This window comes from Lemur catta, chromosome 19 (genome assembly GCF_020740605.2).
Source record: "Lemur catta isolate mLemCat1 chromosome 19, mLemCat1.pri, whole genome shotgun sequence".
NCBI classification, from domain to species: domain Eukaryota; kingdom Metazoa; phylum Chordata; class Mammalia; order Primates; family Lemuridae; genus Lemur; species Lemur catta.
In genome coordinates this window covers 13,254,949-13,282,531 of record NC_059146.1, presented here as the reverse complement: position 1 = coordinate 13,282,531, position 27,583 = coordinate 13,254,949, and the positions used below count along the sequence as shown (strand labels likewise).

The 27,583-nt window shown below is 35.7% G+C and overlaps 1 protein-coding gene across 1 annotated transcript; it reads left to right on the top strand.

Annotated features, from left to right (window-relative positions):
• Nucleotides 1-797: 797 nt before the first annotated feature.
• LOC123624112 (sulfotransferase 1E1-like) lies at nt 798-14,948 on the top strand. The gene is made up of 8 exons (XM_045531701.1): nt 798-892; nt 3,337-3,498; nt 5,300-5,428; nt 6,222-6,319; nt 9,787-9,913; nt 11,535-11,629; nt 12,868-13,048; nt 14,787-14,948. The coding sequence occupies exons 2-8, from the start codon at nt 3,351-3,353 to the stop codon at nt 14,897-14,899; spliced, it is 891 nt and encodes a 296-aa protein (XP_045387657.1). The 5' UTR covers nt 798-892; nt 3,337-3,350; the 3' UTR covers nt 14,900-14,948.
• The last annotated feature ends 12,635 nt before the right edge of the window (nt 14,949-27,583 follow it).

Here is a 27,583-nt window from a genome sequence, read left to right as displayed (position 1 = left end):
AGGATTCATAGATTCCACAAACTCTTAAACTTTTAATTTTCTCATTCTGCTGTCTAAATTCCAACAATGTCAATGGCTACCTTTACCTGGAAATTCTACACTATACCATTATGTGATTGGGAACAGAGAGAAGTGAGGTTTCTAAAATAATAATCCAAAAGTGCGTGATGTTTATTAATACATTCTTTCTTTAGCTGTCATTTTTTTTTCCAGGGCTGCTTAAGAGTTGAAGGCAAAGATTTTAAATAGATGTTTTCCAATTGACTTGTTAGGACAAAGCCAAGTATTACAAAGTGTTCTTTGGTAGGTTTCAGTAAACTAAACTAGTTCTACTGATCCAGGGTCTTCACTGCCCTCCTAGTTCTTCTCTGTCAATTTTTTTCTCCCTCACCCCAGCTACTCTATTTTTTTGAAGTTCAAACCCATCCATGTTATTCATTAGTGAGTGAATAGGGATTCTCCCTTCCCTATTTCTCTTGTTTTGCTCCAAGCCTCTTTTCTCTCCTCTTCCCCTTTACTTCCTCTCCTTCCCTCTCCCTAACCCCCCCCTCCCAGGCTATTGGCAAATTTAGGAGTTTGATTATGAGCCAAAGAATAAAAAACTAATGGCAGAGGCTTCCTACATCTGTGTGAATGAACATGACTCTGTGTGGCTAAACGCATCTGCACATATGTATTCATATCCATGTTAATCATTGCATCACAGATTTCACAAAGCCAAGGTCCACAAATTAATCTCCGCCTCCTCTGGCATTCAGAATAAAAACTCACCAGAAACATTCCAAATGCATAAGTGGTCCTCATCTCTTTTTATGCAGCTTACAGCCTGTCTTGGTATTGGAAGAGAACTAAGCTAGATCATTCACTTTCTTTCACAGGATCATCTGAACAGGTTGTACTTTTATTATTATTGATATTAACACTGAGTTTTTAGGTCTAGAAAATAGAGTATACAAATTATATATACAAATCTTTTAAAAAAGAAAGCATAAAGAGAACAAAGTAATGGATACTTTAATAAATTAATAATGGGAAGCACTTAACACCTTTTAAAGTTATATGTTTGTCATTAAAAGTAATAGCTTACATTTATATAGTGTTTTGCTATTTAAAGCATAAAATTACAGGAGTATAGCCACCTTGTAAGTACTAAATACTGGGCGTGTTCTCCGTTTTACTGCTGAGGGAACAAAGCCAGCAGGGTAGAAACAGGTAGAAGGGAGACTGACTTCTAGTCTTGCGGTCACATCTGTGATTGGGGCCTGACACATAGTACTGTTAACTGTTACTTTAGACATTTCAGATAAATTCAGTACATGTTCAAAGTCCTTGGTAAATCATTGACAAGTAGGTTAGATAGTACCTCTGTTATCTAGGAATCCTTAAAAACTGTAGAGCACAGAGAAACTTGATCTGATAAATAAATTTAACAAATCTTTCTGAGCACGTACTTTGCGTCACAGTGGTGGATCCTGGGATAGAAAGATGTATAAAAGTATAGTTTCTTTACAGGAAAGTTTGCAAAAAAAAAAATATGTATACATGTGTATGTATGTGTAGTCTCTGCTTTTAGTCACTTTACTCAAATCCAGGTAAATCTAAGAGAATGAGGACTGTGAGAACCCTATGTATCTATACTTACCATAGCCATAATATTCCAGAGTTTACCACAATGCTAGAAGAGAGTAGGTATTCACACAGTGATTATTTACTGGATAAAAAGCAGGTTGGAGGATGCAAGAGGGGAGGATGAAGAAAGGGAGGGAGAGACAGAGGTGGGAAAGAAGGAAGAAAGAGAAAGAAAAAAACTTTCTGAATTTAATCAAACTTATGAGTCACACATTTTTAACTATTTTTTGTTAATCTTTCTGAACAACTGTGATATACATACTCAGGATATAAAATCGACAGTTTCTAAACGGAAGCGTGTTTTTTGGAAAAAAAAAAAGAGAGAGCAGCTAGAAAAGAAACCCATATATTGTGATACGAGACAATTTACCAAAACAAATAAAACTAGGAAAGAGATTTTATTACATGCCCCCTAGTTTACCTTTAAGACCCAAATTGAACACGATGGGGCAGCTAGAAGTCAGCCAACCATTTAATGATAAATCCACCACTCCCAGTTAACTACAAGCCAATTCTTACAAACTTGGCCGAACACCAAGAAAGAATTCACATGAATAAACAAATCAATGGGCAGGCAAAGAGCAAATCGTGCCTTTAATACACATTTCTTTAAGGAAAAGATCTATTTTCTGGGAGCAAGGAGAAGGTTTGGGGAACAAGTGATTTATTGACAAGACTGATTTCTATTTGGGGAAAAGAAATCTCATCATTTTGGTCAAATTACATCCTGAGAAAAGTTTTTTAAAAGTTGCAATGTGTGTGTATAAAATAACTCACCAGGCAGCTTTTTGGGCAAAGGTGAACAAGAGGGAGATCTAAAAAGGCTAATGTTAAGGAAAGAAAATTTGCTGGGATGCCATGTCATAAACTCAAATTAGAGTAAGTTTGGCAGTTACAACAAAAGGCACCAAAGGAGGTTGAAAGCCAATGAAAGTTTACTTAATTAAAAATCTTAGGACTAACACTGAACATGAAATGGATTGTCATGGGATCAGGAGATGAATTAGTAAATAATAACCATCTTGCTTAACTTTATAATTTTCAATCAAATCATTTCCGTGAAAGTATCCACTACCTTATTGATCAAGTGAAAGGAAAAAATGGAGGTCACAAAGGAATGTTCTCTATCCTCAAGATTCTGTGCCGTAAATATAACCATCGCAGTGTCATTAATTTCATCTTCTTTTAAATACATTCAGCAAGCAATTTGAATTCTTTTCCTTAAAGGGCACATATTCAGAAACTTTTAAAAAAGCTCTGACTTAGAGATCTGGCAATAATAATCAAATGTGACCGTCGGTATTTATTGTTATTTAATGTATGCATAATTGAACCCTTTGCCAAAAATGTTGTATTTCTGGACCTCTTTTTACGTGCTCCATCAATTTTGACAGAACTTGAAGGCTCTGTTGTTTGTATTCATAATTGAATGTATTATGTATGTCTTACATTTTTACTGAGTTTTAAGGATTTTACTTTATAATCTCTTGTAATTTCTTATACTTTTATATGTCATACACCTCCTAATAGGATTAGAAACTCTTCAAGCACCAAGACTATGTCATATACAACTTTAGTATGCGTGTACCTCATATGTGCAACAGCTAAGATGTACTAGACATCTAGAAGGACCTCATTATACATATTTATTAATGCCAAAACATTGTAAAGTACATACAAGATGTGAAACATAATTTTTTTTTTCAGTGTGTCACTTTCTGATGGATCCTTCCAACCCTGAGTATTGTGAATACTTCGAAGAAATCCATGGGATTCCAATATATAAAGATTTTGCTAAATATTGGGATAATGTGGAAGCATTCCAGGCAAGACCAGATGATATTGTCATTGCCACCTATCCTAAATCTGGTAAATCTCCTTGTTCTGTTGAAGTTTTTTTTTTTTCTCACTCAGAAATGATAAATCCACCCTGAATGGTAAATGTTAAGTTGTTTGCTTCTTATATACTCATTCTGTATGTTAAATAAAGATAGATGTACACATAGAAAAAGTAGCTCTATTTCATAACTACAACCTGTACCTATCACTTGAATAGCACAGTGACAAATGGATATTGTTGATCACATTAGAAACCTCTGTAATGTAGAAGGATGAATCTATATTTACCCCATAATAAAATTTTAAACCTAACATTTACCTTACGTCATTAATGTCATTGTATACACAGAGTACAAGCATTTTTCACAGATATTTTAAAACTCTTTTTTAGCTAATCAGCTCTTTAAGTCTATCCACAAAATTCCATTTTCATTCAATGCCTCTTTTTTTGAGATTAGCTCAGCTTAAGCATAGTTCTGGAGTTTTAGAATCATAGACCTTTGGAAATTAGAATAGTCTAATCCAGACTTCTCCAACTGGTTGTTCCATTTACTGCTTAAAAATAAATACATTAAACACTAAGTATGTCTTTGGCTCCTTTGATTTTAAATCTGTTCCTTTATTTTTCTTCCCTGTTGGGATCATTGGCAGCACAATGCCAGTTATTTGAAGAAGAAACCTGAGAGCTATTCTAGATTCAGTTGCTCTTGCTTCGTTATCTCCCCCCATGCAATCAATATGCCTCACAGTCAGCTTCTTATAGGGTCTCTAAACATAATCCTGATAATCATGCTCTCCTGCTTAATATATGCCAATGCCTTTCCATGACTGTTATAAAACACCCCAGACTCTATAGTATGCACGACAATGCATTTTATGCTTGCCTTCTGTTTGCCTCTGTAACCTCAGCCCCACTCATTTCTTCAGGTAGACTCTTTGACTTAGGTCATATAGACTATTTACAATTTTTTTCCTCACCAGTATACCATTCTTAAATATCCTACCTTAGATTTTTTTTTAAACTTAATCTGACCTTGCAAACATATATATATATGTGTGTGTGTGTGTGTGTGTGTGTGTGTATATATATATATATATTTTTTTTTTTTTGTAAAGAGAGTGGTCTTCTGCCTGTTTGAACCCTTCTCTATCTCCCACAACTGGTGAATTTATGCCAGTGACTTATTAAGACTATGCTCAGTTATCACATCCCCTCGAAGGCTTTTCTTATCAAAACATCATGACAGCAACAGCGACAGTAGCAGCAGCACAATCTGTTATATATTCCTCCTTTGCAGTCATTTAAATCCTTGTACCAATCTATGTTATAGCATCTGAAGGAAAAAAAAGTGTTGTAATTATTGAACAATGTTACCGACTCTTCAATGGACCTTTGGCCACGACAAGACAGGGACTAGATGTATCTGAACTAGGACCCAATCTGAGGCATAACACCCTATCAGTAAAATTTGCGATTGAAACCATGCTTGTGTGTGTCACATATTAACTCCAAGCCTCCTTATTTTTTAGAGGTAAGCATTGAAGTCCGAACTGTTACCAGATCGTGCAATGTCACAATTCATTACTGGCAAATTTGGACACATCTCCCAGGTGTGCCTTACTGTGATATTAATCTTTATTTTTTGAGGCTATTTGGGGGCCTACAATACAAAATATTAGATAAAGTATTTCTTAAATCTTGTGGCTATTCAGACACCCTTCAAATAATGTTGGATTGGTACCTTCCTATTTTATCCAGCCATAAATCAGGACTCCCATCATCAGCCCTGCATAAGCAGCAGGAAACTCAGAATTTTAAAAATTTTTACAGGTACCACCTGGGTCAGTGAAATTGTATACATGATCTATAAGGAGGGTGATGTGGCAAAGTGCAAAGAAGAAGCGATTTTTGATCGAGTACCTTACCTGGAATGCAGAGACTGCGATGACTTCTTAAATGGTAATGTTCAAGTTGCTTTTAAAAGCTATATGCATGTATTTGAAGGTGTCCATGTAAATGGTACAAGCAGAGAGATTGTAAGCAAGAGTGGCAGTTAGTATTAAGTCTTGTACGTAAGAGAGCATATACATTTACACCTTGACAGGGTTTATAGTGTATCATGTGTCTGTCATAGAGTGAATAAAGAGTTCTTATATGCCTTCAGCAGAGCCTAGTAACACATAAACATTTATTTCCCTGTGGGCTGAAGGTGATAATATTTTAAATACTGGAAAAATACCCATAATTTTTTCAAAGGTATATGCAAAAGGATATTCATCACAGCTTCTTTAATATTATAAAAAATTAGAAACAACCTAAACATTAATCAACAAAAACTAATTAAAAGTGGTAAAATAACACTATGAAATCATTGAAAATTTTTGGATGTTTCTTGACATTATGGTTTCAATATAGTATATTGAGAAAAAAAGGTATGTAGAAGATATCAAAAATTTCATTTCTGTGTGTGGTAGTGGGATGGCTGTGAATTGGGGCATACACTATATTTATGTGCAAGGCTGCTTGCCAAAATGTTAATAATGATTTTCCCCAGGTGATGAAATTTTATTTAATCTCATTTTTTTCTCTGTGTTTTCCCCTAGCTATACTTCTTTCATAGCAAGTGCATATTATTATCATGAACACAATATAGAATCTTAAAGTTACTTCTGTTTTTTAAAAATAACTATAGAAATCCATATAAATATTTATAATTTTTGAAGTTGCTTAACTTTTAATTTTTTAATGTCAGGAATAAAAAAATTAGAAGAGATGGCATCTCCTAGAATAGTGAAGACTCATCTGCCACCTGAACTTCTTCCAGTCTCATTTTGGGAAAAGAACTGCAAGGTAACCAGAACCAGAGCCAAGTGTTCTCAGAACTTCATCTGACTCTGAGCAATTTTAGAATGATCTGAGCGGAAATCCTCTTAACTGTGTCTTATACACACTTGCTTATTTTATTTTTTCATTGAGTCTGTCAACATTTAATAATTGTGGAACATAGTCAGAATCGTCAGAAAGTCTAGGTTTTAATCCCAACTTTGCCATTTTCCAGATGTGGTTCTGAAAAAAAACAAAAGTGAAACTCTCTCAGCCTCAATTTCCACATCTGTAAAAGAAAGATAATAATATCATCTTCCTCATTGCATTTTTTTTGTTTGTTGTTTGTTTGTTTTTTTTGAGACAGAGTCTCACTCTGTTGCCCGGGCTAGAGTGCCGTGGTGTCAGCCTAGCTCACAGCAACCTCAAACTCCTGGGCTCAAGCGATCCTCCTGCCTCAGCCTCCCGAGTAGCTGGGACTACAGGCATGTGCCACCATGCCCGGCTAATTTTTTCTATATATTTTTAGTTGTTCAGCTAATTTCTTTCTATTTTTAGTAGAGACGGGGTCTTGCTCTTGCTCAGGCTGGTCTCGAACTCCTGAGCTCAAATGATCCACCCGCCTTGGTCTCCCAGAGTGTTAGGATTACAGGCGTGAGCCACTGTGCCCAGCCCTCATAGAGTTTTTAGAAGTATTAAATGAAATAAAGCTTATAAAGTATGTGACATAGTCCCCAGCATATAATTAACAAAAAATGGTAACTACTTTTGCATTTGTTGTTATTATTATTTGTACTGAATGTCCTTCTTTTACAAAATATTGTGCTTGGCATCATGAGGCATGTAAATGAACCAGAAAAGGATAAATCAGATAAGTATCATGTAATTATTTATTGAGTATTTATCATGTGCTAGGAACATAGCAATGAGACACATGCAATTCTTGTCTTCATGGACACAGTTCATTGGAGGAGAAGGACAAGTAAACAGACAGTGCAGGAGATTCCCTAGGTGAAGTAAGAGAAGAATTCTAACCCAGACACTGTGGGTGGGGAAGGCATCCAGAAGCAAGAAACATCTCTGCTGGTATTTGAAGGATGCGCAGGAGTTGGTCTCTGTAAACCTAGAAACATGAGGGGGGATATGAAATCAGTTCAGTTAACTGAAGAGAGATTAAGCTAAGGATTGATTACAAGAAACATCAGAAGCCAGATTAAGAAGTTTGAACTCTACTTCAATGATAGTGAGGAGTTATAGACTTACTAAGCTGATGATATACATGATCAATTTGCTCTTTAGAAAGGATGTTATACAAAGCTCCGAAGTACAGGCAAAACAAAAAGTCTGGGACCACTAATGCTATACTTCAAGACCTTTCTAACTTTATCACAACACCCTATGACCCATACTAAATATGTGAGATCATAAAGTACTATATTCAGTTATCCCTAACAAAAAAGGGGATTTATAACAGTCATGAAACATTTCCATTTTGTACTCTGATGTTTCATGGCATATTTGACATTTTCAGAGATCAACAGCCTAAGATTCTGAAGATTCCAATTTTTTTATCATAACTAATCCTAGATAGACCATACATTATATGTCCTGCTGAAGTCATTCCGTACATAATGGCTCTCTTATTAGTAAATACCAGTTATGTATGGGGGGCAGGAGATATGTCATTACCGTTTTTTCAAGATATTTGACCAAGCCACTTTTTTCCTTTGGAGAATGGGTTGTAGGCTTGCTGTTAACTCTTTACTTCTCAAATGAAAATAGGGACCGTATATTTGCAAAAGCATAAGTCTTCACAAAAACTGCTTGTATCTCAGAGGTCATCAAGGAGTAGGAAACAGCTGGATGGATTAATGTTTGGAATATTTCCAGGGTGATTAATGGGGAACCAGGAGACACATAGATTAAGAATATTTGCAAAAGTGCATCTAGAGTGGTGAACTAGAAAGTATAAGTGAAAAAGAGAAGAAAGTGACAAAATGTAGCAGACTAATAGATAACAGAAATAATTGAGGCTAATTGATTTGAGGCCTTTCTGAGATTGGAGGAGGGGAATATTAAATAACTAATGAGGAAGAAGGGAGATGCAAGGCTTTCTTGGAAGGAAAAATTATGGCCCAGGATCAGCTGTCAAAAGTGAAAACTTCAGTTTGAAGGCAAGATTCAGGATTTGGTTATAAAAATGGCCAAAAAATAGAAGTGACGATCAATGAGTACCTGAACTTAGAGAGTCAGATGGATCATGTATACAGATACTAAAACTACACAGAATGATAAAAGGATTTAGAATGGACAGTGATACCATGAGGCAGGTGTTCAAATCTTCAATTAAAACAAGAGAATGACCTCAGAAATGGCATCACATAGAATAGGTATGAATTGGTCAAGTATGACAGGAATAGGGGTCTTTCAAGTGTAGGATTTTTAAGATACGTTATGATCCCACGTGGACTGTGAGCAGACTAGCAACTTCGGTGAGAGCTGCAGGGAAAGTTGTATCTGTAGGAAAGACCTAGATTTTCATTGAATGCAGAAAGAAGAGCACGTGTAGGGAAGTTTGGGGTATGGTATAAGGTCTGCCAAAAGAGAGAGAGTACAAACTGATGAGAGTTTAGGGGGTTTAGGGAAAGATCACTTTTTTTCCCATCTAGTAGAATAAAAAGCCTCATTGGGGACCTGAGCCAAGGGATAAAATATCGATACCAACTTGAGATGCAAAGGATATTCAAGAAAGAGAGAATAGCATGAAGAAAGGCAAAAGGTGAAAATTCTGAAGTAAATTCATGGATATAGTGGCAAAGAGTTCCACTCAGCTAATAGATGAAAAGAATTAGAGTTGTAAATCAGATTGGCTAATGATAGCTTTCATATGGAGAAAAAATTCACTTTTACTCTGTAGTAATTGGAGGGTTTTATAGCAGGACCTTGAAAAGGAGCTCCCTACTTCTAAGAATAAACTAGAGTTCTTAAAAATAGTGTGAAAATGGAGAGACTTGAGGAGGACAAGTTAGTGGGCCTAATTATATTCAGCAAACAGAGGAAAGTCAAGAGCAGCCTTCTTTTTTTTTTTTTTTTTTTTTTGAGACAGAGTCTCGCTCTGTTGCCCAGGCTACAGAGAGTGCCGTGGCGTCAGCCTAGCTCACAGCAACCTCAGACTCCTGGGCTCAAGTGATCCTCCTGCCTCAGCCTCCCAAGTAGCTGGGACTACAGGCATGCGCCACCATGCCCGGCTAATTTTTTCTATATATATTTTTAGTTGTTCAGCTAATTTCTTTCTATTTTTAGTAGAGACAGGGTCTCGCTCTTGCTCAGGCTGGTCTCGAACTCCTGACCTCGAGCGATCGGCCGACCTCAGCCTCCCAGAGTGCTAGGATTACAGGCATGACCCACCGCACCTGACCAAACGTTTTCTTTTTAAATCTTGGGACCGTTTGAAACAATGTTAAGTGGCTTAATATATGGTTTCATCCTCTTAGATGATCTGTGTTTGCCGGAATCCAAAGGATGTGGCTGTTTCTTTTTATCATTTTTTTCTAATGGCAGCCGGTCATCCAAATCCTGGATCTTTTCCAGAGTTTGTGGAGAACTTCATGCAGGCACAAGGTAAGAACAGCTTTATATCTCTGATTTTCTTCTAGGTAAGTGATATAAGACAATGACATCTCTGAGCAAAAATGTGTTCTGGTATGTTATCTTCCCTGGTCCATAGTCAAAAGACAGAAGTTTTAGGCCCTTGAGGTTCAGAGCAAGCGTAGGGTATGCAGGTGTAGATGGCAAATTGCATAACTTAGACACTTCAGTCCTACAAACAAATATATAGGAGTCTGTTTGGGCTCAGAAGTGGTAATTTCCTTTTCTTAAGATTGAGACTCAGTGTCCAACTCTGCCCCTTTTCTATTTTTATTAGAAAAGTAATTTACAACATGTTAATACAACTCTGTCGAACAAGGGATGGACGAGAGAATAGAGAAGACAAAATGTCTGTTTGTTTCCAAGAAAAATGCTAGATGCCATATGAAGTCAGAGTTCACAGAGAAGTCTGAATATCTACAAAATCCTTGCTCATTCTACCCAGTGTGCAACCTGAATATGTCAACCTGATTTCTCTGAAACTTTTAAGAGTTACCTGAACGGATATTCTGGGCAGTTTTGTCTCTTTGTTAAACACTTTGACTAAAGCAACTAAGTGTTTAGATTTGAGCAAGAAAGGGTGCTGGAGACTGTAGTATTCACTAAAGAAAGCCATTCCGATCTTGTAGTAATAATTGTAAGGAAAAGTAATAATGCCATTTTATACCTACAGAAGATAATATGGACTCAACAAAAGTACGGTATATGTATTCTGTGTTTGTTGCTACATTTTGGAAAAAAATTATAGTAAAGCATAATAAATAAAACATATGGCTCAAGGTTGTCAAGACACACCTTGTAGGGCAGAGAGAAATACTATTGTACCTCTATAAAAATGAAGAATAAGAATCATGGGGAAGTGTTTTCTGTAAAGGAAAATTGCCTAATAGAGTCAAAGAAGAGGAAGTGTATAATGAGTTTATGCAAAACAGAACACTTTGACTCACACATCATTATATTATTTTGTCAGCTTTTAATTGGATGAAACATTTTTATACGGGTGAAGGAAGAGAAAGAAAGAGAAAGGAAGAGAAAGTATTTGGTCATATCACATCATCTCCAAAATCTTCTAATTTTCTGGAGTGAGAATGACACTAAGGGTCCCTAAGAGAACACCCCTTAACATCTAAACTAGTAGCGTAATAAATACTCAGATAGCTACTGGCTTCAGTTGCCAAAGCTAGTTTGTAAATGGTAAATTTGAGGCCTAGACTGCACTCTTCTGACTATAAGACCATTCCATTCACTAAAAACCTAATTTCACACACACACACACACACACACACACACACACACACACTAGTTTTAAAAATGTTCTAAATCAAATTAATGAGGAGAGGATTTCCCTCACTTTTCTTTGTCATAAACCATGTCATAATGATAAAAGTTGACAATATGTTTCTGTACCGGGTTTATTCAACATACTTTGCTTCTCTTGCTGCAGATAGTTTTGCTTAATATGTCCAGCTGATCCATTACTTCTCATTTCTTGATCATTTATTTATACGTATTTGTTGCTATTGTTTGAACACTTGTTTTCAAACTGTGTAAAGATGATGCTATGCCTTTACATTGTTTTTCTCTCTAATCTTAGTTCCTTATGGTTCCTGGTATAAACATGTAAAATCCTGGTGGGAAAAGAGAACTAATCCACGTGTGTTAATTCTTTTCTATGAAGACATGAAACAGGTGAGAAATTGAAAACGCATAGGCAACTTGGTAATTTCTAAGATGTGAACATTTGACAACCTTCTGGATACAAAATTCTGTCTTTAAATAAACGATGGAAGCTGCCTTCAAAAGTTTAAAAAGGAAAAGACCCCAAAATCTGGACACTTTAGCACAGATTTGAGGCTAGCAAATAAAAATACTCTGTAAAAAAATTTTTAAACTTAAGTCTCAAAAAATTCCAAAAATAAAATTTGAAAGAACTGGAGTTCACAAAATAACACACACAGACACACATACATGTAAGGAATCACCAGAGTCCACTGGTCTTCAAATCTATACATGTTGGAATTATCAGATAGGAATTATAAAATAACTATGCTTAATACATTTAAAGAAATAAAATATGAAAATTTATAAATTGCAAAGAAACAAGAAGTTACTAAAATTGACAGTGCAAATTTGAAAAAAATAGCCAAATGTGACTTCTAAAAATATTAAAAATATTAAATATAGAAAATTAAGAGATAGGTTAAATAACAGATTAGACGTGGCTAAATAGTGAATTGGTGAAGTGAAAGAGCTGAGGAAATTCTACAGAATGTAGCACACTGAGATAAATAGAATACTTGATAAAGAATAATAGATACATAGGATGGAGTGATAAGGTCTCACATATATCAACTCAAACTTCTAGGAGAGAGTAAAAAGAATGCTAAAATAGCAATAGAGATCGTGTCTAAAAAAACAAAAACAAAAACAAAAGAATAATTTAAGAAAACATTTTCAGGGTGGTGGGAAGGAAGAATGTTGTGTTTTGTTTTTTTTTTCTTGCTCTCTCATTTTTTTCTCCAAAGAGCAATTTATTCAATTTTAACAATTTTAGCAATTTAATTCTCAAAATATTTTTTCTCTGCTGGGCATGGTGGCTCATGCCTGTAATCCTAGCACTCTGGGAGACCAAAGTGGGAGGATCACTTGAGGTCAGGAGTTCAAGATCAGCCTGAGCAAGAGCGAGACTCCATCACTACTAAAAAATAGAAAGAAATTATCTGGACAACTAAAAATATATAGAAAAAATTAGCCGGGCATGGTGGCGCATGCCTGTAGTCCCAGCTACTCGGGAGGCTGAGGCAGGAGGATTGCTTGAGTCCAGGAGTTTAGTTTGCTGTGAGCTAGGCTGACACCATGGCACTTTAGCCAGGGCAAAAGAGTGAGACTCTGTCTAAAAAAAAAAAAAAAAATTTCTCTCTCTGTAGGATATCAGAAAAGAGGTGATGAAATTGTTCCAGTTCCTCGAGAGGAAGCCAACAAAGGAGCTTATGGACAAAATTGCACAACATACTTCATTCCAGGAGATGAAGGACAATCCATATACCAATTATACAACACTACCAGAGGAAGTGATGAACCATAAAGTGTCGCCCTTCATGAGAAAAGGTGAGAAAATCATGAGGTTTACTTTTATACTCTAGCAAGTTGCAAGTTGACCTGGCTATAGGCAAAAATCTAGTGAGGTCTATTCATGCCTGTGGACCCAGCTTGTGTTTTCTTCAGGTCTCGCTCACATTTGATCACCCTCTTTACTCAGTTGCTAGCTCTGCAGGCACATAAAACACAACTGCTACTACTAAATTGTGAGTACTCATTGATTACTTAGTATGTGCAACATATTATATTAAGAATGAGCAGCAGCCACCCTAACCTCAGCACTAGAAATAATACCGTACGCTACTAGCTATCATTTATTAATACTAAGCCTATGTGCCTCAGTGCTGCACCGTGTACCTTATATACATTGACTCTTCAGGTTCTACCTAGAAACTCAGGAGAAAGGTTCTGTTTTTATCTCATTTTGAGATGAGGAAAACATCTTAAAACAATTAGTCAACATTTCCTTGAACAAGAGGCACACAGTTTTCAAGACTAAGTGGCAAAGGTAGAAATTCAAATATGCCTCTATTTAGCAAAAATGCCAACATATAAGGAGGTGAAATTCTATTGGAAGAAGGCCTGGCCTGATGAGGTATAGTCAGTTTATAAATCTAAAGGCACATAGCAGAGTGTCTTACTGGTATGTGAGAAAGCAGAAATAGAATAGAGAAAATCTTGCTTGTCCAACCATATTGTCAGTGAAAGGGCAACGGGATTTGTAAAATAACAGGAATAACAAATGTGCCACTGGGTAAAAACAGGGAGCCACTCAAAAAAAGATTCAATTCTCAGATTATATTTTCATTATCTATCTCCTTTTCCAAAATGTCTAAATATATATTAATATTTAAGATAAAACAAAGGACTTAAAATAATTGTCAGGCTTGCAAAGGATGGCTTACTACTGAACTCGCAAATCCTACCTGATTTTCAGGGTACACATTTTATATCTTTTGATTTTTGGGTTATTTCAATGGGAAAATTTAGACTTCCTTGGACCAGGGGGCAAGTGAACTCCTGACTAGTTTAAAAAGGGGGCTGTTTTTTTTTTTTTTTTCTGCAACAGGAGTGTTGGAAGAGCCTGCTAGACCATTATAACAACAGAGTTGGAAAACGCTCTCTAACTGGCAGTAGCAGTAGAAGTGAAGGGAAGGCAGTTCGTGCAAAGAAAGCCTGAATATGAATAATGAATTAGATGTTGTGGTTGAGGGAGTAACTTCTAAGTTTATGGCTTGGATACCTGGTGGTGCCATTAATCAGGTTATGAAATAGTGTGTAGAGAAAACAATTTGGTGGCGAAGAAAATTATTACTTTTTACCTAGTTGAATTTGGAATACTTGGAAAGGATCTAGGCGGGAATGCCACCTAGGCAGTTGGATATGGAGGCATAAGTCTGAATATGAGTGTTATCAGCTTTAAGATGATAGTTAATACTTTGGGAGTGGATACAACATGAGTCTAACCCTGGAAGCCCCAACATCTGAGGGAACTTTGAGAAGAAAAATTAAGTAACATAAGAGGGACAAATCAGGGAATGAAATTTTTTATGTATTTTTTGACCATCATGAAAAATCCATCTTTGTAAGCTCAAATAAGTATATTACTTACTATATATATTTTATTCCAAAAATTGAGAATTACAAGAATAACATTTAAGTGTTAATGAAAGTGACAAATGTTAGAAAAACCTCATTATTCTTTTTTAGAGACTTAACAGTTATTGTTCTTTATCCTTTGTTACAGGGATTATAGGAGACTGGAAGAATTACTTTACAGTGGCCCTGAATGAAAGATTTGATAAACACTATGAACAGCAAATGAAGGGATCTACAATGAAGTTTAGAACTGAGATTTAGATATGGCTTTCTTTTCTTAACATATCTATGATTAAAGATGTCTTTTCATCATTCTTTTTTTATTTTAGATTAGTATAGAAGGAATCACGTAAAGGATCATGGGTCAGGTTCACATGTTTATTCAGCTGTTCGTACAAAGGAGAAATGAGGTTTTTTTTTTTCTCCCTGTAATCATCTTCTTAATGTTTCTTTTTTTTTTTCTTTTGCTTCCTCTTCTTCTTTTCTATTTTTAACAAATGTTATACAAAGCCATATAATCTATGGGAATCATGTAGTAACACAGATGGTTCAGCTTTTCAGCATTTCATTAAAAATAAACAAGCATTCTGAACTATTTTTTGATTACTTTTTTCCATTTAGTAGGACATTTAGTATATATATATATATATATACATGCATACATGTATATTAATAGTTGTACATGAACTTCAAAGACCGTAGAAAAATCAAGGACTATATAAATTTGGGGGCATAACTATACCTATGATTTCCTTCCTGATTTTCTTGTACTTTCTACAGAATGACTTACATTGGAATTAGTAATGAATTTTTTTTTCCAGCAGAAATCATCTTTAGTCACATTCCCACGCTGCCACCTGAGAGTCTCTTTCAGCCCAAGTTCCTGATGGGAGGGGATGTAGAGGTGCTGCCTTCGGCCAGGCCCAGAACCCCACAGCTCGGCCCGGTGGAGCTGTCTTTACTGCTCTTGCTGGCCAAAGCCATTCCCTGAGGTGGGAGCGCTCTGGCTCCTCAGTAGATGTCATAAGTGGGCTCATGACTGCCCCTGTACTGGCCCAAGTAGCACATGGGCTGCTGGTGGGGGAAGCACTTATGCTTGGGGTGGTTAGGAGGGGCAACTGCACAAACTCAAACAGGCGCTAAACTCAAGCAGTAGCTGGTGGAAGATGTGGGTGACTTGCAGAAATCAACAGTGTGGGAGATCTGCTGGGCCAGCTGGTTGCAGGGTGAGGTGTAGATGTTGGGGCCGCAGGTCCTCTCTGCCTTGGTGACACGGCCTCCAGTGGGCTGCCAGCCTTCCACATTGGCCACAGCTGCCAGAGAGCCCCTCCCTGGTCCAGTAGCTGCTGGGTCTGGCCGACCTTGGGTCAACCTTGTCTTTGGGGTCTGTTTTCTCCCACAAATGCATGGGGTCAGTTGGCCACCATGAGAGGCCAGTGCCCCCTGCTCGCCCCGTGCGGTAACAGTCAAAGCTCTGCTACTTCTCAAGCAGCTCAGGCTGCTCACAGGGGTGTCCTCTTTGTCATCACGTGGGGCAGGTGGCTGCGGTGCTCAAACCCCACCATCGCCAACATCCGCACAGCGGGCTCAACAGCAGCTTGCTGGAGCTTTCTTCAGCCCCCGCCCACCCAGATAAGTGACATTGATAAACCTGTACCAAAATTAACAAAAATGAAAAGATAAAAGACGTAAATCACTAAAATCAGTAATGAAAGAAAGGGATAGTGCCATAAATTCTGCATCCAATTAAAGGGTAATAAGGGAACACTACAAATAACTGTATGCTCATAAATTTGACAATTTAGCAACAATGGACCAACTGGTCAAAACCCACATACAACTTTACTCCTGAATATGGTTATGAAAAAATATCAATAAATAAAAACACACACTACCAAACTCATACAAGATGAAATAGATAACTTGAATAGTTCTATAACCATTACACATGTAATTAAAATACTCTTGAAATCACCAGGCCTAGATGGCTTCAGTGGAGACTTTTACCAAACATTTAAAGAAGAGGAAAGATAATTTTAGAATTTCTTTCAGAATATTAAAGAAAAGAGAACACTTTCCAACTTGTTATGAGTTGGATACACTGTATTACACGCATACCCAAGTGAGGTAAAGATAGTACAAAGAAACCACAGAGTAATATCCATCATGAACTTAGACACGAAAATCCTCAACAAAAATATTAACAAACTGAATCCAACAATATAGAGGCGCTTTCTCATGAGGTTAAGTCAAGAGGGCTGCATCCCTCCAAATTAACTAAAAGGGAATTATCACTTACTTCCTTTGTTTTCGTTATGATAACTTTTCCTCAGCTATGTCTAGTGACGCTAAATCCTGAATCCCTAATTGCAATGTTTTCAGAACATAAATCTCCAATCTCTTGCACAACGCAGGGATGGGAGCATGCTGAAAGTCTGAGGATCATTTTTTGGCTGCAAGGTATGTGAGGAAGCCAACTAGGAATCTTTACTCCATGTTTTACAGATCAATCAGTAAAAGTATCCAATTGCCTCCAGTTGTTTTGCCTTCATATACCTCTATAGCAGCATGACATTCAGGTTGTTTCTTGTTTTTTTCCCTGGAGCAGACTGTAAGAAAAAAATCTTGATGAATGACTTTCCACTGGAGTCAAAGAAAATGTTTGTTTGGGATATTAAGAGAGGAAGATGATATAAAATAAGCATATTTTTATGTTTTATTAAATGAAAGTTTTCAACTTCAAATTCCACTATTACACGTATTGATAAATTTGCAGATTTAAAAATTTTGCCTCTTGTCAGAAGCATAATTTAAAATCTAGAGACAAAAAGAAACCATGCTACAGAAAATATTTTGCTTATGTGAAAAATTGCAAGAATCTCAAACCAGTTCTTTTTATTTTGAAATTATTACCATTACCAAGAGGCTAAGAAAGGAATAGATATATCGACCTGCCTCTGGATGGTACAGGCGTCATTTAAGCAGCAGAGCGTGCTCCAACTTTTCTTGGCTGTGTTTGCTTTTCCCTTTTCTCCATCACGAGGAACGTGCTCTTGCCTGTCCAACTTGCCCGTGCAACTCTAGAGGAACAGATAAATCATGTATAAGTTAAGGTTTCTATTGGGAGCACCGTTGCCATGGAACAGGATATGTATTTTGCTGGGCTATTTCAGTTGAAATCAGATATACTTAAAATAAAAATAAAGGGTCTTTGTTTACTAAACATGATTATTTGATAGCAGATTCCAGATGCTGAAATTACTAGATTTCCATGGGCTCTTTGTTTTACTCTGTCTCACACTACATGCAACAACCGTAAAGCCTTCCCCTAAGCCTTGGATGCTTAAAACAATAACAGGTTTGTACAGCTTAGCCAACAGCTTCATATAGCTCATTAGACTTCTTTTTCCTTTCTAATCACATAAAATGAATTAATCTTGGTTGACTGAAACAACATATCAAGTGGGACTGCTAGTCACCAATTACTGTGGAAACAAAATCTGGGCCTCAAGTTCCTCAACACAGGCACCAGGTAAGTAATTTGTCATCTCTGTCTTAAAGTGCTCATATTTTGTTTTTTTTTGTTTGTTTTGTTTTTTTGTTTTTTTTTTGAGACAGTATCACTCTGTTGCCGGGGCTAGAGTGTCAGCCTAGCTCACAGCAACCTCAAACTCCTGGGCTCAATCGATCCTCCTGCCTCAGCCTCCCGAGTAGCTGGGACTACAGGCATGCGCCACCATGCCCGGCTAATTTTTTCTATATATATATGTTTTTAGCTGTCTGTATAATTTCTTTTCTATTTTTAGTAGAGACAGGGTCTCACTCTTACTCAAGCTGGTCTCGAACTCCTGAGCTCAAACAATCTGCCCACCTCGGCCTCCCAGAGTGCTAGGATTACAGGCGTGAGCCACCGCGCCCGGCCCATATTTTGAATGATACTAAATTCAACAATTGAAAAATCAGAGAATGAACAATGAAAATGTTTAGAATGGATATTTCACCATAAAAGGAAAACATATGGAGATTCCTAGCTCCATATTTTCTAGATTTCAAGATTATTTTTTATATTTAAAATTGTGTTGAGGTAGTCTGCTCTAATAATTTTTAGGTTTGTAACATTTTTTTTTTTTTTTTTGGAGACAGAGCCTTACTCTTTTTGCCCTGGCTAGAGTACCATGGCGTCAGCCTAGCTCACAGCAACCTCCAACTCCTGGGCTTAAGCAATCCTTCTGCCTCAGCCTCCCAAGTCACTGGGATTACAGGCATGTGCCACCATGCCCGGGTAATTTTTCTATATATTTTTAGTTGTCCAGCTAATTTCTTTCTATTTTTTAGTAGAGATGGGGTCTCACTCTTGCTCAGGCTGGTCTCGAACTCCTGATCTCGAGCGATCCTCCTGCCTTAGCCTCCCAGAGTGCTAGGATTACAGGTGTGAGCCACCGCGCCTGGCCAGGTTTGTAGCATTAAAAGTAATTTTAAAGGCTATTATTCTTCCACCTTGTCAGTATGTCTATTTATTTCAAAGGAATGTTCTTGCAGTAGAACTTAGAACTTTCAGGCTGAATGCTAAGAAAATCTGTGCTTGGGAATATGAAAACCAGACCTAGGCAAGTAAACACTTTTAATAAGTCTGCTTTTCTGGATTTCTCTAGATTCTCCAAAACAATGTGTTACATAGAGGCTAGATAAATGCCTTTGCCATGGATTACTGCTTTATTTTTCTTTTCTAAAATATTTTGACTACTTGGCATATTTTTCATTAAAATACACGTACAGTTTTTTTTTATCATTAAATCAAAACCATTACAGTAAAATGTTCTTCACATTTCTGGAAATTTATTACTTTTGAAAGGATTTTGAACAACATTTGAGCTTTTGCTTTTGTTCCACATGCATCTCCCTGCTGTCACTGTATTGAATAACTACTTCAATATAGTCTCTTATACATCTCTTTCTCTTTGCCTTCGGATTAATAACAAAGTAGTGTTCTAAGAAACTCACATGAGTACAAAAATTCCTGGTAAATGAAGAGTCACACAATACCATTGCTCGTTGTAGTAATGTAAATGTTTAATATTGTATTTCAACAACAAATGTGAAAGGCTAAATGCACTTTAAATCCAAATACTTTAAATTAAAAAAATTTTAGTAAGTCATGTTAATCTATTTAGGCTAATTCTTGTGACCCGCCGTTATAAATCTTTTCAATGGATAAATGTTTCACTATTACTATTTTTTGTTTGATAATTACTGTTTTTTAAAGAAAAGTCTAAATATTTTCCTCAGATATATGAAAATTTGTGTATTTAAATTTTATAAGCCAATGTTCTAAAATGTTCTGCAATCACATTTTTATTTTTAATGAAATATAGATTTGTTAGCTATCAGCATGTATAAAGCTGTTATGGACTTTAAAATAACTGCATCCTCAACTTAAAATGACGATAATATTATTTTAGCTGAAGCCATTTTGTACTGTTACATGATATTCAAATTTCCAGATATATTAAAAGAGGTTTCAAGTGGTAAAAAAAAAAATCTCTTTTTTTTGAGTCGCATGACGCATTCGGTATTTCTTGATGGCCTAGGGTAGTTAGAGGATGTTTTTAAATATCAATTAGATTCTTTATTCTCTCTAGGATATTAGCACATTTACATTTTTGTTCGTTTGTTCATTGACTCTAAGAGCAACTTTCTCTTGTGTTCTCAAACTTGATATAAATAACTCTAAAAGAGTCTTTGAAACTAAATGTCAAAAGTGGATAAAAGAAGCTTTCAACAGCCTCTCATAATATTGACTAATACTGTCACGGACTTGTGACCAGACGAAATCTAAGAAATTTCAGTCTATCATAAGCAAGTGGTTAGAGCAGGCCGCCATCTATTAATACTTCTATAAAGAATCGAACAGCAGCTTTATTCATCTTCACAATGTACATATCACATCTTATTTTACTACATTCTGAGAACAGATTTTAGACAGGAAGAAGAGTAGAGACAACATTAATCTTTTCTAGTCAAGAAAACTTCATTGTTTTAGAAATGCTTTGGCTATAAGGGTCTGAAGATACACATGGTCCAGTTGATTTTTTTTTTTAGGTCTGATTCAACTTAACATGGATCACTTTCCCCTTTGAAACGTGGATTTAAGACTAATGATAACTCCAGATTTCTCCGCTGGTTAGTAGAAATTATGAATTCTTTTGGCCTATCTTATACATTATTATTTCTCAAAGACACTGAATTTTCTACCCAATCCTGGAAAAAAAAACAAAAAAAACTCCTGCTATAAAAGTTAAAGTACTCATAGAAGTTGCAGATAGGCAAGGAAGAAGGAAATACAGGTTAAAGAGTGATGAAATACTTTCATTGATAAAAGTATTCTCTATGTCAGGCATGGTAATGCATGCCTGTAGTCTCAGCTACTGGACACACTGAGGCAGGAGGATCAATTAATTGCTTAAGCCTGGGAGTTCAAGTCCAGCCTGGGCAACAAACATAGTGATACCCTGTGTCTAAAAGAAATACATTAATTAAAAGTACTCTCACATTTGTTTAAAAATAAAAAATGTGTGTGTATATATAGGTACATATACATGCATATACACATAATAAATATGGGCCCTCACAAAAAAGATAGCAACATAATTCTCTAAAAAGATAAGATTTAAAACAAAAAAGTATTAAGTGATAGAAAGGTCAACATAGGTAAGAAACTATACATACTGTGTGTGTTAAAAATTCTGAGAAGAACTGACAGAAACATAAACATAGAGTTCTTACATAATATTGATATATCCAATAAGTTAGAATTTTAAAAAGACATTTAAGATTTGAAATATAATAATATTGAATTCATTTGTATGTGTATATATATTAATATACACATTTATGCTTATACTACCAGTAGACAATGCAGCTGGAAACAAAATGATCATTTATTGGCACAACAAAATCACGATCAAATTTAAATGTAGAAATTGTGATGTTTGCATTCTGTAGACCAGCAAATTAACATAGAGAATCTAATTAATTTTTTTTTCAAATGCAATTGAATAGAAAATTAAAGCCAAAACCAAGTATATTGTCTTTAAAATAATCTGTATGGTCAGGAAAATCATTGTATAATCAAATACAATTTATTTAGTAAAAATAAAAATTGGAAATACTAAAATCTCTGTGATTTGACCAAAGTTGTTATATATGTCTAATTCTTTCATATTGAGTTAAAAAAAGAATATGAACTAATTATTCAACTAAAAAAGAAAAATAAAACAGGATGATCTTCAGAGTCCAATAAAACTGATTTTGGTTTTTCACTTTACTACTTATAGACTATTTGACTGAATTTGGAAAATTTCAGTTTTCCCTTCTTTAAAATAAGGATAAATAATATATCTCTCAATTACAAAGATAAATTATTAGTATAATTATTATTATTGTTAATGTTTTATTGATCTTTGCCACATGTCAGAGATTATTCTATGTGCTTTACTCATTTCATTCTCACAACTATTCAATATAATAGAACATAAAATTATTCCCATTTTACAGATGAGCACAGGATGGCAAAGAAAATCTATACAATCTACACAAATTATCCAAAATCACATCTGGGACATCTAGTATGGTCCCAGATCCATACTAGATGCTCCATAAATAATAATTTCTACACCTATTTAATCATGACCTAAATGTGATCTTACAAAATAGGAAACTTCCAGTCAACTGTTTAACAACCAACCCTATAGGATATTGTCTATTATTCCATCTCCTACTTAAAATTTCAGATAAAACCATTCCATCATGATAAAAGCATTATGACAGGAAAACCAAATCATTAAAGAAACAAAGATAAAAGAAAGTAAAACACACATGCAGATGTATACAATTATACTTTAAATAAAGATATCCTATTTTTAATATGTGTTTGTTTTATTTAGATTGAAAAGCAAGAAGGAAGCTCTTTCTTCTTTCAGAGTTGTTTATGCTTTTAGGAACTGAGAAAATGATCTAACCAATCTCTTCCACTGCTATCCTGCTGGGAGAGCTGTTTTAGAGATAGCATAAGGCCCTAGGGATTCCAAATGGAGTAGAGTATAATTAACTCTTCATCATCAAATATCTGCATTGGGAGACCCTGAGAATAAAAGATTTCCTAGTAGCAAATAATTGTCTGATTATATCAAGGAACAGGGTATATTTCACCTTAGAGTATCTCTGTGAGATGCAAGAGACAGTCGGTACAATCATCTTCACTTAAATGCTAAAGTTGCCAAACACTTAGAGGATTAATGATTTGCTTAAGACTGATTAGGAGGAAAAGATTAAATACAAAAACTTAAAGTCATTTTTTTTTTGCATTTGACTGAGAGAAAAATGGAGACTACTTCTCTAGGTGAACGAGAATGTATTTTTCTTTTGATTTTTGGGAGTGTTGAAATAAAAAGGCATGAACATTGAGATTATGGTGGTATACATGGTGATAATATGATAATAAATTTAGAAATACTTAAGCTAGATTGGACACTTTCTACATGTGAGACAGCATAAAACGTATTTACACACATGAAGTTATTTCATTTATAAAATTTCAACAATGACAATGATTCTAAGAGAATCTGCTAAGATGAAGAGTCCTCCACTCAGTAACAAAGTTCATTTGCCCCAAACTATGTAATTACTAACTCTGAAAATTTCTAATAATAATATGAATTTCAAAGCTACTATTATTAGGTTGGAATGTAAATGTATGATATGGAAATCATAGTACCTCTAAGTATTCAAGAAATGTTAATCTTCTTTATTCATTTTCTTTAATATTGCACCTTGTCCACCATTTCTGTTTATTACATCTTTTTTTAAATTTCAATGGATTTAGGGGTACAATTTTTTGTCATTACATGGATAAATTGCATAATGGTAGAGTCAGGATTTTTAATGTACCCATCACTAGAATTGTGTGCATTGTTCCCAATAAGTAATTTCTGATCTCTTACCGCCCACCCCCTTCCTCCCCTTTTCTTAATTTCCAGTGTCCCTTATGCTACTTTATGGCCATCTTCCTTACAATTCCAGGCATAGACTAAGTTTGAGTCTTCCAGTTCTCTGATTAAACATGATCCCCATTTTCCTCTGTTTCTAATACTTTAATGGCACTTCAAATTACTCTCCCTACTCAAGACTCAGTGGCACTAAAGTCTTGAGTGCTGAGCACATAAAGCCAATCAGATAAGCACAGTTCTGCTTTTATTGAATATATAATGTAATGTCACATAAATTAAACAGGCAGCTCTAAGGCTATAAATATACTTTTAGCATGGCTACAAGATGCTTTGGAAATGCATAAAGGATACACGCTCTAATCATGAAGGATTTATTAGAAGAAGTGACATGGCAGCTGAAGGACAATTAGTCATCAGTTGGGGAAAAATGGAGCCTTATGTTCTAGGCAGAGGGAACAATATGTGTGAAGTTGTAGGTAAGTGAGTTCAAGTTAAAATAATTCAGAATATGTGGTGCAAGAAGTGAGAGGTAACGCTAGAGTCATGCATATGTCTGATATTAAAGAAACTTGAGACATTCATAAAGAATATGAGATTTTTGCCTTTCAGATTTAGTAACAATGAAACCATTCTTCAGGAGCTTTGTAAATACCAGATTTAGTGGAGTATTGGGGTATGTGCAGGAAGAGAATTCATGTTGTCAAGGAATGAGGAGTAAACCAGAAATGAGGAAACAGAAACAGCGTTTGTTTTTTTTACCCCTATGATTGAAAGATAGTAACTGGGCAGGATATCATAACATGAATGCTACTAACCTTGCCACTAGATGAGATTGATAATAGGAGTATCTTTCTCCTCTTTCTCCTTCTATACTTCCTTCTCCTTCTAATGCTACTGCTACTACTGCAACTCTACTAGACACTCTTCTAAGCACTGTAGATGAATTAGATCATTGATTCTTATAAACTGGTGATTTACCAACATCACTCTGGCTTACGAGTGTACCATTTACTAAAAGGGACAAAACTAGAATGAATAAAGCAGTTAAGAAGCTGTTGTTATCTGAATGAAAGAAGATGGCTTCTTAAGATGAACAGTGAATATGAGAAATGAGCAAATGAAAAGTGATTACCTGGACAGATCAGAAAAAGTCATGGAGACTCACTGAGGCATGTGAAGGAAGTGAGAGAAGACAAGGTTATAATCTGTGATATAGCCTGGTTGCCACTGACAAAAATAGCAAAATAGAAATCTTTCCCCCACCTCTTTGTTTGAGGCAGGGTATGAAGACAATGATAAGTTCAATTTTGGATGTGTCAAATTTGAAATGTTACAGGATATCCAAGGAATACGTCCAGGAAGCAACTTAATAGATAGACCTAGAACTCAGGGGACTACTCTTTTCTTAAATATAGAATTAGATACAAGAGCTTTCCTAGGGAAGAGGGTGCAGTGTTATCAGAAAAGAGGGTCTGGGATTTGGAGGGAGTGTGATCTCGATGCATACGATATTTAGGGAATGGGCAAGAGGAAATGAGGTCACAAATCACTCCCCAAAAGAGTTCCAAGATGTAAAAGAAGAAACCAGTACAACTGAAGCTAAGGTGCAAAGAACATTTCAAAGGAGGGAGTGGTCAAATGGTCAAGTGCTGTAGAAAAGGTGTATGCAATGCAAAAGAAAGTATTGCCTTTATATTTAACAGCAACATGATTATTCTTTGATGGCTTTGTAAATAGCATTATTTGTAAATGAGCATAGAATAGGGAGAAGGTAGGAGAGGAATCCATGTTTCCATGGGTTAGTGGAGTGAAAGGGAAGTAAGACAATAGAAACAGCAGGTATGTAAGTTCCTATAAGTAAGTTGGCTATCAAGGAGTAAAGAGAACTAGTACTTTGCATATGGTTAAAATTTAGTGAATTATTAGTAAACAAATGACAAGAAATGCCATGTGTTACTAGAATCTGTTTTGATTTTCTTCATTGTCATCACTTTTGATGTTGGCAAAGCTTCTAAGCTTAGCTCTTGGCACTGTACAAATTGCATGATCAACTTCTCAGGATTTCAGATTGATCCTGGCCTTCAATTGTTTATGCAGGAACTGGACAGTAAGTTCCTTAGCAATTTCAGTCATGCATAGGACTTCTACCTGGGTTTATTTTATTTATATGTCTGTTATTGGGAAATTACATTGTATTTTAATGTGTGCCTTTCCTGGCCACTCTATTGTGATACTAGAGACATTGTCTAGGCTTGAAACCAATATTCTTAGTAAGCTGCTGAGTGTACACCATAAAGCAACATGAAACCAGATATTTTACACTTATCCCATTTAATCCTCATATCAACAATGTTGATTGAATATTGCATCCCACATTTATTGGATTGGAACTCCAGTACTATGACTGGGATTCCATATAAATTGTAAAAACGTAATTTGTACTTAGCACTAAAGCACCAAAGCCACTGCTCTGTTTCCACACAACACATCATAATTCCATAAGGAATTATGGATCTGCTAAGCATCGCCTCTCAGGGCTACTATATTTTCAAAAAGTCAAATAAACTTTGTCCTCCACTCTATTTTAATTTTTCAGAACTGTTGAGACATTCGTAGAAATGTTCAGACAATAGCTAAATATCTAAGTCTTTGTTAGGCTGAGAATATTGATATTTATATGTGCAGATCCACATGTAGAGAATTTTAAATCTTTGACCTGGATGAGGTTATTGAAGGAAAATTTACAGAGTAGACAAGAAGAATGCTGAAGCTCAAGGTGAGGCTTATCACAGTTAGGTGTAGACATTCATTTATCTGTTTTTTTAATGTCTGAATTCTAATTATGATTTTTCCCTTATCATTGATCTCTTCCCTCTTTATCTTTTACCATATTTTATTTTTCTTCATGGTACTTCTCTCCACATGCTATAAAATCTATTTCCTTTGTTTATCCAACTTTATATTAGACCGTAAGCTCCATAAGAGTAGATATTTCGTCTGAGAATTTTCCAGTACTATCCACACTATTTGGGGCTATACTGCAGTAAAGAATTCCAAACACCAAATTTCAATGGTATCTGAACATATAGACTCCAAGGCCTCCATGTCAGTGGAAGAGAGGACTGGAGGATTGAGGAGTTTGTTTTACATCACCTATGTCCCTTTTGCCAGAACCCAGTCATACGCTCCCAATCAAACTGCAAGGGGGCTGAAAATTACAGTCTTTCCCCATGTACCTAGAAAGAGGTAAAGGTGTTGTGAATCACAGCATTTTCTCTGTCCCAGCCCCTGCTCTAACGCCAGCACCTGGAATAGTGTTTGGAACCCAGTATTTCCTAGCAAATATTTATTTAATAAATATGTCATATCTTGTTATATGGAAAGAAGAGAAAAAACAAACTCTAACCGTGGACTTTTTAAACTTTACATTTCATATACTTTCTTTTCACAAGCAGATATCCATGAACTTTAGTGAATATTAACAGGAAGTATTACTGTACCAATGGCACTGAATCACAGCCCAGTGGTGTCATGCATTTATTTCTAAGGTATAACAAACACAAGAATCAACTTAATATTACCTGTTTGTGTGGTATTTATAAATCCCAAGAGCTTTGGTAAAAGCAAAAAATAAACAAAGAAAATGAGTATCTTTAATTATATACTTCTCAGTGATGCTCAGGGATATCCTGGCGCCAGCTGCATATCACTGTCTTCTCATTTTCGGACAGAGCAGCTGTTGAAAGTGTACCTAAGGGCAGGTCAGTGGATACCCCATTCTGGTGGAGACTAGCCAGAAACCCAACCCACTATATCCTGAATTCACTTGCCCAGATATAACCCTTGGGGAATTAAATTATTCAAACTGAAATCTGTCGGAACTTTAAATTATTTTGAGTCTTGAGAGGAGTATGGCGATGTGGCTTGAGTCATGCAGCAC